At 44.0% G+C, this 13,166-nt stretch overlaps 2 protein-coding genes across 3 annotated transcripts in view; one reads left to right on the forward strand and one right to left on the reverse strand.

Annotated features, from left to right (window-relative positions):
• Window positions 1–13,166, forward strand: part of LOC126092949 (medium-chain acyl-CoA ligase ACSF2, mitochondrial-like) — a 268,024-nt gene that overhangs the window by 105,623 nt on the left and 149,235 nt on the right. Inside the window, exon 1 of one of the 2 annotated variants that reach the window (XM_049908680.1) lies at window positions 2,127–2,161. The exons of the other annotated variant lie outside the window; for it this stretch is intronic. Coding sequence (XP_049764637.1) covers window positions 2,142–2,161 — 20 coding nt within the window. The 5' untranslated portion in view covers window positions 2,127–2,141. Of the gene's footprint in view, window positions 1–2,126; window positions 2,162–13,166 lie in introns of those variants that run through there. 2 annotated transcript variants of the gene reach the window in all.
• Window positions 1–13,166, reverse strand: part of LOC126092950 (uncharacterized) — a 79,642-nt gene that overhangs the window by 20,233 nt on the left and 46,243 nt on the right. The window lies entirely within an intron of this gene.

The following is a 13,166-nucleotide window of genomic DNA, read 5'->3' on the forward strand; positions in this document are numbered from 1 at the left end:
GTACTACGCATGCGCTAATCGTCAAAATAAGCGGCAGGCGACAAGACGACAGGAAATGATAGTACTGCGCATGCGCGAGTTCAAATGTCGCTCATACATGTCGCGTATATGGCCAAAAAGCGATATACAAAATGTATACGCGACATGTATGAGCTCGAGGGTCCGCATACAAGTTCCGTGAATTTTTGTATGAGGTGATGTATCGCCACATGTCAAATTGACATGTCGCTGATACATGTCGCGATACATGTATCCCAGTGTAAACGTACCTTTAGACTAATATTTTGTCGTGATATAACTGATTGTTACATCACCCTCTGCAAAAGCCGTGGGTGGAACTGGACTGAGATGAAAAGCAATGGGATATCTCCTAATATCGTGTCGGTCCTCTTCCTAACCGGCGTGGTACAGCAACTCGATGTGGCGTATAGTCAACAAGTCGCTGGCAGTCTCGTAGAAATACTGACCTATGCTGCCTTTAGAGCCGTCCATAATTGCGAAGGTGTTGCCAATGCAGGATTTTGTGCGCGTATTGACCTCTACATTATGTCTCGTGAATGTTCAATGGGATTCATGTCGGGTGATCTGAAAGGCCAAATCTTTCCCTCGAATTGTCCAGAATGTTCTTCAAACCGATCGTGAAAAAGTGTGGCCCGGTGACAACGTTGTTTGGGAACATGAATCAATGACCGCAAGTGGTCTCGAAGTAGCAAACACGAATACTTTCAGTCAATGTTCGCTTCAGATGGACCAGAGGAACCAGACCATTCCACGTAAAATCAGTCCACGCCTTTACGGAGCCACCACCAGTTTGGACAGCGCCTTGTCGACAACTTGGATCCTCGGAGTTTGCGCCACACTCGAGGCCTGCCATCAGCTCTCGCCAACTGCAGTCGGCTCTCACCTGACCAGGCCACACTTTCCAGTTGTCTGGGGTCGAACCGATGCAGTCACGAGCCCAGGAGAGCCGCTGCCAGTGTTCTCGTGCTCTCAGCACAGCCACCCGCTTCGGTCGTCTGCTGCCATAGCTCACTAACGCCAACTTTTGCCGCACTGTCCCAACGCATGCGTTCGTCAACGTCCCACATTGACTTCTGCCGTTACTTCACGCAGTGTTGCTTGTCTGTTAGCACTGACAGCTCAACACACATCCCGCTGCTCTCGGGCGTTAGGTGAAAGTCGTCGTCCACTGCATTGTCCATCTCTGAAATGCGGTATTCACGGCACAATCTTGACGCTGTGGATCTCGAAATACTGAATTCCGTAACGATTTCCGAAACGGAATGTCCCATGCATCTAGCTTCAACTACCATTTCGGGTGCAAAATCTGTCAATTCCTGACGTGCGGCGTAATCACGTCGGAAACCTATGTACAAATGACAGTTCCGCCAATGCACTGGCCTTTTACGCGTTCTGTGCGCCGATACTACCGTCATCTGTATGTGTATGTCATTATCCGATGACTTTCGTCACCTCAGTGTATTACTGTCCACCATATCATTGTGTACGATCAACAAGTAGTTAAAAAAAAATATCACACTCCCTTGTGCCGCACACTGCTTGAATGTCTCGTTCTCATTGCGTCCAGTCGCAAACATGTTTACACATCGCACAGGAGAATAATGACTTTCGGGGGTTTCCGACACTCCTTCAGTGTCGTGGACTAATTAAGTTTAGCGAAGACTGGACCAGATTAGTGACTGCGTTCATTCCTTGTAGATAGGAATCATATTCTTTTTAACAGGAAATAATTGACAGATGTGAAGATGTGAGCCACGCACTTCACAGTAAGGCGCCTCCGCTTAAGCTGGCCTTGGCGACCTCAGCCACGAAACTGCATGGACGAAAAGACGCACGTAAAGAAATTGAATCAAGAAAATTAACTGACAAAATTGTGCATTTCGGTTAGTTATGTTTACCCTTGTGATTTAGAGCGGTGTAGACAACGGCGCCCAAGTTGATGCCGTGTTCCTTGACTTTCGGGGGTTTCCGACACTCCTTCAGTGCCGTGGACTAAATAAGTTTAGCGAAGACTGGACCAGATTAGTGACTGGGTTCATTCCATGTAGATAGAACTCGTATTCTTTTTAACAGGAAATAATTGACAGATGTGAAGATAATTTTGGGGACTGGACTGCTGAATGACTACTAGTATTTACAGGTAAAAAAAGCGCACCGCGAAGGAATTATCAGAATGGGACACAAAACGGTAATGTGATGGGCATTTACAGACCGAAACGAGATTACAATTCCATAAAAAAGATGTAATTAAGAAAGAGAATGTCAGAAATTAAGCCAATAACTTGTTGGTGCACCTCTGGCCCTTATGCAAGCAGTTATTCGCCTTGACATTGCTTGATAGTTGTTGCATGTCCTGCTCAGTGATATCGTGCAAAATTATCCAACTGGCGCGTTCGATCGTTAAATTCCAAGCTGGTTGGAGGGCCCTGCGCAGAATTCTCCAAACGTTCTCAGTTTGAGGGCTCCGGCGATCCTTCTGGACAAGGCAGGGTTTGACAAGCAATAGAAACCTTCGCTTTGTGGCATTATCTATCCGAAATGCAAGCACGAGTTGGATTGCCATGAAGGGCAACAGAACGGGATTTAGAGTATCGTCGACGTACCGCTGTGCTGTAAGACTGCCGCGGATGACAGCCAAAGGGGTGCTGGTATAGAAACAAATGGCATCCCAGAGATCACTGCTTGTTACCGGGTTGTATAGCAGGCCACAGTCTCTCTGGGGCGTCTCCAGACGCGTCTTCACTGGTCGTGGGAGCTCAATTCGAAGGGCGACTCATTGCTGCAGACAGTTCAATTCCAGTCAACGAGACGTGTCTGCAGACACCCCACAGAGCAGTGGGATACTAACTTGGCATGGGCTTAAATTTCAGCAAGATAATAGCTGCCTGCCTGCCGGCCTGCCTGCTCAAGGCGAGAGTTTCTGCTGCTCGTCTTGGTGCTTCCCAAACCCTACCAAGGCCAGCAAGATCGCTGCATTTCTCGCCAATTGTGAGCGTTTGGAGCGTCAGGGGCAGAACATTCCCACGAGCTAGGGATTTTAACGATCTAATGCGCCAGTTGGACAGAATTTGGCACGATATCCCTCAGGATATCCAACAACTGTCAATCAGTGCCAAGTAATAAGAGCCAGAAGTTGACAAACACGTTATTGACTTGCTGACTTTGTGAAGGTCTTTTTCTTGACTAAATGATTAGATTTTGCAGAAATTGTACATGTAAAGACAAACAAATTATTACAACACGTATATAGATTTTCGTCCCATTCATATAATTCTTTTGTAGTGTCTCCTTTTTCTCGTCTTAGAGTGTATGTAAATGATCTAGTGGATAGTTCAAAATCTCAGAAATGTTTTTCGAGGACTGTTCTGCAGTCCATAGACTAAATGTGCACTCAGAAAAAATCTCTGAGGTTGTTAAGATATTTTCTGAATGTTTTGGTATCAGAGAGCTGTCATATCTGGTGGCTCGTTAGAGTATTTACACTACTTCTGCTTTCGTGTAGGCCAGCTAAAGAGCATGACCCTACACTGTTGGGTTTGGGGTGGGTTTTGAAGTTCGTCCAGTAATTGCTGTATTGTTCCTCCCTCTCCTTTGTTAAGAGCGCACCTGCCTTCTTTCTTGGTGGTTTGTCCAGGAATCTGTTGCTTAGCCATTCGCCTAAGAGATTCCGGCCCTTTACGTTTCTTTCTGTATCTCCGAGTCCCTGCAGACCTTACATCGCTTCCATCAACCATGGTGACTTGACCTCCCTCTTTCGCCAATATGCGAGAAACTGACTGGTCAACCCGCTCGGATGCACTCTGTAGACGTGTCCACACAAGGCTAGACATCCCCACATAGCCACGTGCATGGTTTTTTCACAGTGCTTGTAGAGTACTGGTTTCGTCGCTTTTGATATTCGTTAGCTTCGTTTGCTGTCCGCAGTATCTTCCTCATTATATTTCTCATCTGGATTTAAAGTTTGTCTGGGAGGCCCATCCTCTTAAGTACTAGACATTCTGAAGAATATAGGACTTTTGGGTGAATGTCTGTCTAGAAGTGCTCAATTTCTGTGTCACAGGAGAGGTCCTTTTTGTTACAGGTGCTCTTGGTCAGTTGGTAGGACAGTTAAGCTTGTTCACTAGAGTTGGTAAAGCTATTCTTTCGGAAAGATAGGGTTCCAGCCATTCTGCCAGGTATTCGTGCTGATTTTCCTGCTCTCTCCCTGCAGCAAGTGCGACGTGCAAGGAGTTACTGATGTTGGTGGTATAGAGAGGTGGTTATTTCTTTCTCTCAAGCGACATATTTAGCCCTACTTTTTCTGCTTGCTGTCTGAGAACACTGAGCTGATTCAGTGGAGTTCCCGTTGGATCAGAAAGAACTGTCAGACCGTCGGCAGTGCCTAGGCAGTCCACATCGAGCCAACTGAGCTTGTGCCCCAGAAAGAGAACACGTCCCTGTGTAGCTGACTTCTTTCGCATTTCGTTTAATTTCTTACCCCATTTGTCTTTGTTGCACAGAAAATATTTGCGCAACAGTGCAAATGTCGGAAGTGTACAAGTTTGTCTGAGTGTAACAAGCTTGTTTGGAAATAAGTCACGGTACTTGCTGTTGGAAACAGTGATGCCGGTTTTGTTCTTCGCCCTCATGATAACATTCAGTACCGCTCCGTTCTCTCTTGTTTTTTTTTTTTTGGGCAGTGTTTTTAATACACTTATAGAGAGCAGTACGAATTTTTTACCGATGAAGAACTGGTAGGCGCGCAGCTCGCGTGTGGGTTCCCTGAGTGAATACAATGGGAGGGCGACGCTCTTCTCAGCTGCCACCACAGTGTCGGCAAGACAAGTCACTGAACTACAGCTTTTGAGAGTTGTTGCATTGCAACGTCTTGTGTTGGACTCTTTGCTGATTGTATATTTTGGGTCTTTCCACTGTTATGAAGCTAATTCGGTTACCAAATCGACTAAATCATAATGTAACGAGGCCCAGGTGATCACAGGTTCCTTACAGCACAATACACACAACACCCTGACGTCAGAGTACCGTGTTTACAACCTATGAACATTTTTTTAAAGAAAACAGCGCCATTTGACTGTATATTACTGTTTTTCTTCTGTACGATCTAGATTTCGGCTTTTACACCATTAGCGAGTACAATGTTTTTTTATCATTAGCATCATTTTGCGGTGTACCGTGTAACATGACACAGTTCAACTCATTTGCTTAACACTGATATAAATGAGAAAAAGTGAACGTCTTGTAGGAATGCAACACCTTGTTGTACAAACGGGTCGCATGTGGTAATCGCCGTAACTGTTAAACAATTTTCCCACTGGTACACAAGACGTCAATGCCCCCTTCGAAAAGCGTCTGCGGTTGCCTGCAGAACCATGATTGTACGCAGGGGTGCACCTCTTCATCCGAATCAAATCAAAATCCACGAATGTCTTTCTTCAGGACTCAAAAAAAAAAAAAAAAAAAAAAAAAATAATAAATACGGATATCCACAGGGAGAGATCGCGACTGTATGGAGGATGTGGAACGGCTTCATAGTGAAATTTCTGCAACGTAGTCGTAACAGCCCTAGCAGCACGTGGGCGGGCGTGATTCCGCAATAGAACGACGTCGTCCGTCAACATTCCTGGGTTTACTGACTTGACGGCGGGCGTCACATTGTGGAAAGTGTTCACGTACCGTTGTGCGGTAATTGTAGTGCTGTGCTCCATAAACTCGATGAGCAAGCGAGCCCTTACAGTCAAAGAAAAAGGTCAACATGACTTCCCCGGAGCTGGCGCTGACAGTTTTCGATTTTTTCGATGAGTGTGGAACTATGGACTACATTATCGTCTCCGACATTTGTACTCCGGGTCAAAATTGTTACACCCTGTTTCATCTCCCGCGGATATTACGGGACATTCTGTTCAACTTGTGCCCTTCCGTCAGGCTGTGGGGAACACACTGCACACAGATTCTGTGCAACTTCAGACGCTCTGTCACGATGGCGTGAGCAACACCGTGACAGATGCCCAGGACGAGCCGAATGTCTTCCGTCGTCCGCCGCCGCTCGTTTCTGACGGCAGCGTCCACGGCAGCAGTGACAGGGAGCTTGGGACACGGTGACCCCGTCCTTTCCAACTGCTGTTCTTCAATGACACCCGACCTTCCCAGAATTGTTTGTACCACGCAAACACGCGCGTACGTGTCCTACTGTGTTCGACGAGCACGCGCACGCTGCTGATATTCGGGCATAAATTACACTTCCTAACACTTCTTCTGCAGTCAAAAACCGCAGTACACGTCTGTTCCTCTTTACCGTACTCAACAGTGAAGTCGGACACAAACACCACTCGCTGAGGTCACGTCGAGCACATCCAAAAGAGGAATGGCACAGTGGCGAATTTTTCAGTTGTTCCTTTGTTCCTTTGTTTGCCAGTAGAGGACACCAACGTCCGCATCTTGCTCGTTATATAGTCTATCTTGCGTTCATTTGCCTGCCTCATATACATATAGGGAAAATGAGATTCACTTAAAGAACCTATAAGGTACTTCGTGTTGACCGAGAATCATGAAATTTTCCAAGAAGCGGTATTGCACAGTACATGTAAAGGAAATAATTCGAAAAATTAGTTATACCAAGACACTGTAGGCCTTAGTATGTCACATAAATTTAAACTTGATACATCTGTCCAGTGCATACATATGGAGGGTCTATACAAAGGAGATGTACTTGAGGGCAATATTATGAAAATGGAAGAGGACGTAGAGGAAGTTTAAAAGAGAGATATGATAGTGCGTGAAGAATTTGACAAAGCACTGAAAGACCTAACTCGAAACAAGGCCCCGGGAGCAAATAATATTCCGTTAGAGCTACTGACAGCCATGACAAAACTCTTCCATCTGGTGAGCAAGATGTATGAGATAGGCCAAATACCCTCACACTTAAAGAAGTATATAATAATCTGAATTCCAAAGAAAGCAGGTGCTGACAGGTGCGAAAATTACCGAGCTACCAATTTAATAAGTCACGGCTGCAAGATATTAACACGGATCCCTTGCAGAAGAATGGAAAAGCTGGTAGGAGCTGGGCTCAGGGAAGATCAGTTTGGATTCCAGAGAAATTTAGGAACAAGCTAGGCAACACTGACTCGAAGACTTCTCATAGAAGGTAGATTAAGGAAAGGCAAACCTACGTTTGTAGAATTTGAAGACATAGAGAAAGCTTTTGGCAATGTTGACTGGAGTACTCTTTCAAATTCTAAAGGTGGCAGGGATAAGATACAGGGAGCGGAAGCCTATATATAATCTGTTCAGAAACCAAATTGTTTAAAATGGCTCTGAGTACTATGGGACTTAACGTCTGAGGTCATCAGTCCCCTAGAACTTAGAACTACTTAAACCTAACTAACCTAAGGACATCACACACATCCGTGCCCGAAGCAGGATTCGAACCTGCGACCGTAGCAGCCCCGCGGTTCAGAACTAAAGCGCCTAGAACCGCACGGCCACCGCGGCCGGTGGATGTTACTCAATCTGTATATTGAGCTAGTAATAAAGGAAACAAAAGAAAAATTTTGAATAGGAATTAAGATCCAGGGAGAAGAAATAAAAACTGTCTGCCAATGACACTGTAATTCTGTCACACAGCAAAGGACTTTCAGAGCAGTTGAACTGAATTGACAGTGCCTTGAAAGGAGGATATAAGATGAACATCAACAAAAGCAAGAGGAAGATAACGGAATGCAGTAGAGCTAAATCGGGTGACGCTGAGGGAATTATATTAGGAAATAAGACACTAAAAGTAGTAAATAAGTTTTGCTGTTTGGGAGGCAATATAACGGATGACGTTCGGAAGTAGGGAGGATAAAAATAGACTGGCGATGGCAAGGAAAGCGTTTCTGAAGAAGAGAAATTCGTTAAAATTATAGATTTGTCAGGAAGTCCTTTCTGAAAGTATTTGTGTGGAGTGTAGACATCTAAGGAAGTGAAACATGGACGATAAACAGGAGAATGCTCAGGGTTAGATGGGTCGATCACATAACTAATGAGGAGGTACTGAATAGAATTGGGGAGAATAGAAATTTGTGGTACAACCTGACTAAAAGAAGGGATCTGTTGGTAGGACACTTTCTAAGGCATAATGGAGCACCAATTTAGTACTGGACGGACGCGTGGGGGCGGGGGGGGGGGGGGGTGTAAACATCGTAGAGTGAGACCAAGGCATGAATACAGTAAGCAGATTCAGAGGGATGTACGTTGGAGTAGTTATTCGAGATAAAGAGGCTTGCACAGGATAGAGTAGCATGGAGAGCTGCATCAAACTAGTCTGTGGACTAAAGACGACAAAAACAACAACAAGGGTTGACGGACTGTCAGGTAAGGTTACCAAAATATAACAAATTAACTATATTCTGAATTTTTTCCCTCTACTTATACTGTGAAACCTTGCTTCTTGCTAAATTTCATGATTATACGGCAACAGGAAGTGCCCTATAGGCTATGATGAGTGAGTTTGCGGGTGTCAAAATAGAAAACATAGATGGCTGATCTTTTGATTGCATGGACTCAGAAACTTAAATTGATTACAATTCGAAAGGATCATAGACCTTAGCATGAGACAATAATTTCAACTTGGTGCCCGTACTCGCTCCTGAGACAGATCTTAACAGACGGACAACAGAGGCCCTATAAGGGATCCATTTTTACCGATTGAGGAGCAGAACCTTAGTAATGGAGCAAGTAGTATTCCTGCCTCCTGAGAACTCTTACGACATGTGCTGCTTAAATTGCTTAAAGTAATATGAAGGGTGAGTATATTGAGTTACTTAATGTTGTTCTCTGAATTATAATCATAGCTCTATTCCCTGTCTTATGAACAAATCTGTGTCTACATAAGACAAGTCGTGTTGCCCTAGATCTACACGGATGCTCTGCAAATCATACTTAAGTGGCTGGCAGTGTGTTCATCGAACCACCTTCATAATAATTGTCTATTATTCCAATTTCAAAAGCGCGGAAGAAAACTAATACCTGTATCTTTCCGTGCGAGCTCTGATCTTCCTTGTTTTATTATGTTGATCGTTTTTCCCTATATAGGTCAGCAACAGAAAATTTTTTTTCGCATTATGGAGGGGAAAGTTGATCGAAAATTCGTGAGATGAGCTCACCGCAACGAGAAACACCTTTATTTTAATGATTTCCAACCCCCAGTCCTTTTTCGTGTCAGAGACACTGTCTCCCCTATTTGCCGATGATACAAAACGTGCTGCTCTTCTTTGAACTTTCTCGATGTACTACGTTAATTCTATCTGGTAAGGATCCGAGAAAGGGCAGCAGTACTCCAAAAGAGGACGGACAAGCGTAGTGTAGGCAGTCTCTTTAGCAGAACTGTTGCATCTTCTTAGTGTTCTGCCAGTCAGTCGCAGTCTTTGGTTCTCATTCCTCACAACATTTTCTGTGGGTACTTTCCAATTTAAGTTTTTTCGTAACTGTAATTGGTAGGTATTTAATGGAATTTACGGCCTTCAGATTCCATTGATTTATCGCGTAACCGAAATTTAACGGATTCCTTTAGCACTCATGTGGATGACCTCACACTTTTCATTATTTAGGGTAAATTGCCAATTTACGCACCATACAGATATCTTTTCTAAATCGTTTTGCAATTCGTTTTGACCTTCTGATGACTTTACTAAATGATAAACGAGAGCATCATATGCAAACAACCTAAGACGGCTGCTCAGATTGTCTCCTAAATCGTTTATATAGCTAAGGAACAGAGGAGGGCGTATAACACCACCTAGCGGAACGAAAGATATTACTTATATTTTACTCGACGACTTTTCACCAGTTACTACTAGCTGTAATTCCTCCGGCAAGAAATCACTAATCTAGTAGCATAACTAAGCAGTATTCCATAAGGATGCAATTTCATTACAAGGCGCTTGTGAGACACTGTGCCAAAAGCCTTCTGGAAATCTAAAAGTGCGGAATAAATTTGAAATCACTTGTCGACGGCACTCAGCAGTTCGTGTGAGTAAAGAGCTGGTTGTGTTTTACAAGAACGATGTTTTCTAAGTCGGTGTTGAATGTCAATAGACCGTTCTCTACGAGGTAATTCATAATGTTCGAACACAACATAGGTCCCAAAATTTTTGCTGCATATCGACGTTAATGATATGGACTTGTAATTTAACAGATTACTCCTACTGCCTTTCTTGATTATTGGTGAGACCTGTGCAACTATCCAATCTTTGGGTACGAATCTTTCGTCGAGCAAGTAGTTGCTGTATACGTATGGGCTATTGCATCAGCATACTCTGAAAGAAACCTAACTGGTATACAGTCTGGACCGGAAGCCTTGATTTTATGAAGTGATATAAGCTGCTTCACTACTCAGAGGATAACTACTTCTAAGTTACTCGTGTTGACAGCTGTTCTTGATTCCAATTCTGGAATATTTACTTGGTCTTCTTTGGTGAAGAAGTTCCGGAAGTCTGTGTTTAGTAGCACTGTCATCGATAGCATTTCCCTTGCTATCTCGCAGAGAAGGCATTGATTGTGTCTTGCTGCTAGCACACTTTACATACGTCCAATCTGTTTGGATTTTCTGCCAGGTTTCGAGATAAAGTTTCGTTGTGGAAACTAAGTATCTCTCATTGAAGTCCGCGCTAAATTTCGAGCTTGTGTAGAAGATCGGAAATCTAAGAGATATTGCGCTCGTTTAAATTTGGCATGGTTTTTGTTGTTTCTGAAACAGTGTTCTAAACCGTTTTGTGTACCAAGGGAGTCAGCTGCGTTAATGTGTTCGGTATAGATCTCTCAACTGCTGCCGCTACTATTTCTTTGACTTCAAGCCACTGCTAGTTTACACTTTAATTCGGAAGGAGTGGAGATTCTCTCTGAAACGCGTCAAGCAGGATTTTTATCTGCTTTTTGAGTAGGTATATTTTTCGTTTGTTTTTGGAGGATTTGGGAGTTACGGTATTCAGTCTCGCAACGGAAACCCTATGTTCACTAACACCTGTCTCTGTTTAGACCCTCGTTATTGGGTCAGGATTATTTGACGCTAAGAGGTAAAGTGCTGCCCGTGCAAGGCCTCGTCAAGTCGAAAGTTTCCAGTGTTGCCACAGGTTCTGGAAATAAAGGAATTTTACACACTTCAGGGAGATCGGGAAAATATCAGGGAAATTTGAAAAAAAATCTCGTTTTCATCTGAGTAGATGAAATGTTTTTTTCTGAGGTGCATGCATCGTCGCTGAGTACGTGCGCCGCTTCCCTACTCCTACCACTCCCCTCAATTTGCAGGTCAGTGCGGCCACCACTTCTTGCTGACGAGAGGCGGGAAGGCGTGAGGAGTGGTTTGTTTGGATCTAATTCTCAGAGATTGTTGCAGCGGTCATGTGAGCACGAGTTGTCTGAGAGATTGCGTGTGCGCTCTCGTTTGCTGACAAGAGCTATGGCCGAAAATTTAGTTCTGAGAGTGTATTGGTCTTTTATAACCGCTTGTCTGCGGCTCAGTGATCATCTTTACAGTGAGGTGCTACCTCATTATTCGTCAATCATCGTCAATCATCGTCAATCATCGTCAATCATCGTCATCAGAGTATTTGAATAATCTGTCGCATGGATTGATCACTGTGGTCGCATTTCATCAATTTGTCTGTGGCTCGTGAATAGCTTGTCACAGGAGTGGATTTCCGCGACGGGTCAAAACCGCAGGCCTTTTCTGCGGGTATCTGTAATGGATCTCACCTGCCGATCTGAGGCCATTCGCTTCCCTCTAATGTGCAGCTCCTGCCCGTGGGGTCTGGTCTCACCGACCTGCTCACAGGCCAGGTCTGTTTGTTTGCGATGTAATGCGACGGATTTTCATGGTTTATCTGTGGACCGATGACTGCAGTGCGCCTCAGCAGGCAAGAGGCCATGGGCGATGGGGGTCAAGGAATTGACTGTCTCATCACAAGTACATCGTACAGCGTAGCGTTTTATTTCTTCTAGTACATTTTGGCACTTCAAAAGTAGTTTATGTATTAGAAATTATGGACGATAAGAAGAAAATTGTCAGTCACTGGTGGTTTGTACGCTATGTACTCCTATATTTGTCGAAATAAAAATCACAAAATACATATGAAACACGAGGGCTGTCCAGAAAGTAAGTTCCGATTGATCGCGAAATGGAAACCACAGAGAAAATCAGAAATGTTTTATTTGTAACAGTTAGCTATACATTCCAGCTACTTCTCTACGTAGTCGCCGATCTGACTTAGACATTTGTTGCAGCGTTGTACCAACTTTCCAATACCCTCATCATAGAAGGCAGCCGCCAGTGCTTTCCGCCAATTCTCTACGCTGGCCTACAGCTCGTTGTCTGTGCCAAAAATGTTATCTTCATAGCCAGCGGTTCATGTGTGCAGAGAAGAAACTCTGAGGGAGACAATTACGCGCTGTATTGTGGGTAATCGAACATTTCGAATTGGAAACGATGCAGGAGCATCTTCATTGCCCCTGCAGAATGCGACTGAGAATTGTCTTGAAGAAGAAACCTCACGACAGTTACGTAATGCTGGCTGCATAGCTTCAGGCGGAATTTCTCACCAGGCCCTCGTACTTGGCGGGAGACATTATTTTCTAGACATATTTATGCGCTCACTGTGAGCTCATAAATGAGAAGAGTGACGTGATGCTATCTAGGGTCATACTAGAGACACTGCCCAACACATCTGTGCAAAGCTTTATCGGATTTTCATACTCGTTTCCATTTTGCAACCGATCGGAGCTCACTTTCTGGACACCCCTCGTACCACAGTGGGCAATAACCGACAATAACGAACATAGTTGAACCAATATTTTGTTGGCGGTCACATAGTGTTGGTTTACACAATTCTTCCCCGCCTTATACACTTCTTGGAAGAGGCCTACTTATTTCTGAGGTTATTTCTGAGGTTATTTCTGAGGTTATTTCTGAGGTTATTTCTGAGGTTATTTCTGAGGTTATTTCTGAGGTTATTTCTGAGGTTATTTCTGAGGTTATTTCTGAGGTTATTTCTGAGGTTATTTCTGAGGTTATTTCTGAGGTTATTTCTGAGGTTATTTCTGAGGTTATTTCTGAGGTTATTTCTGAGGTTATTTCTGAGGTTATTTCTGAGGTTATTTCTGAGGTTATTTCT

Source organism: Schistocerca cancellata, chromosome 7 (genome assembly GCF_023864275.1).
Source record: "Schistocerca cancellata isolate TAMUIC-IGC-003103 chromosome 7, iqSchCanc2.1, whole genome shotgun sequence".
In the NCBI taxonomy this organism is placed as follows: domain Eukaryota; kingdom Metazoa; phylum Arthropoda; class Insecta; order Orthoptera; family Acrididae; genus Schistocerca; species Schistocerca cancellata.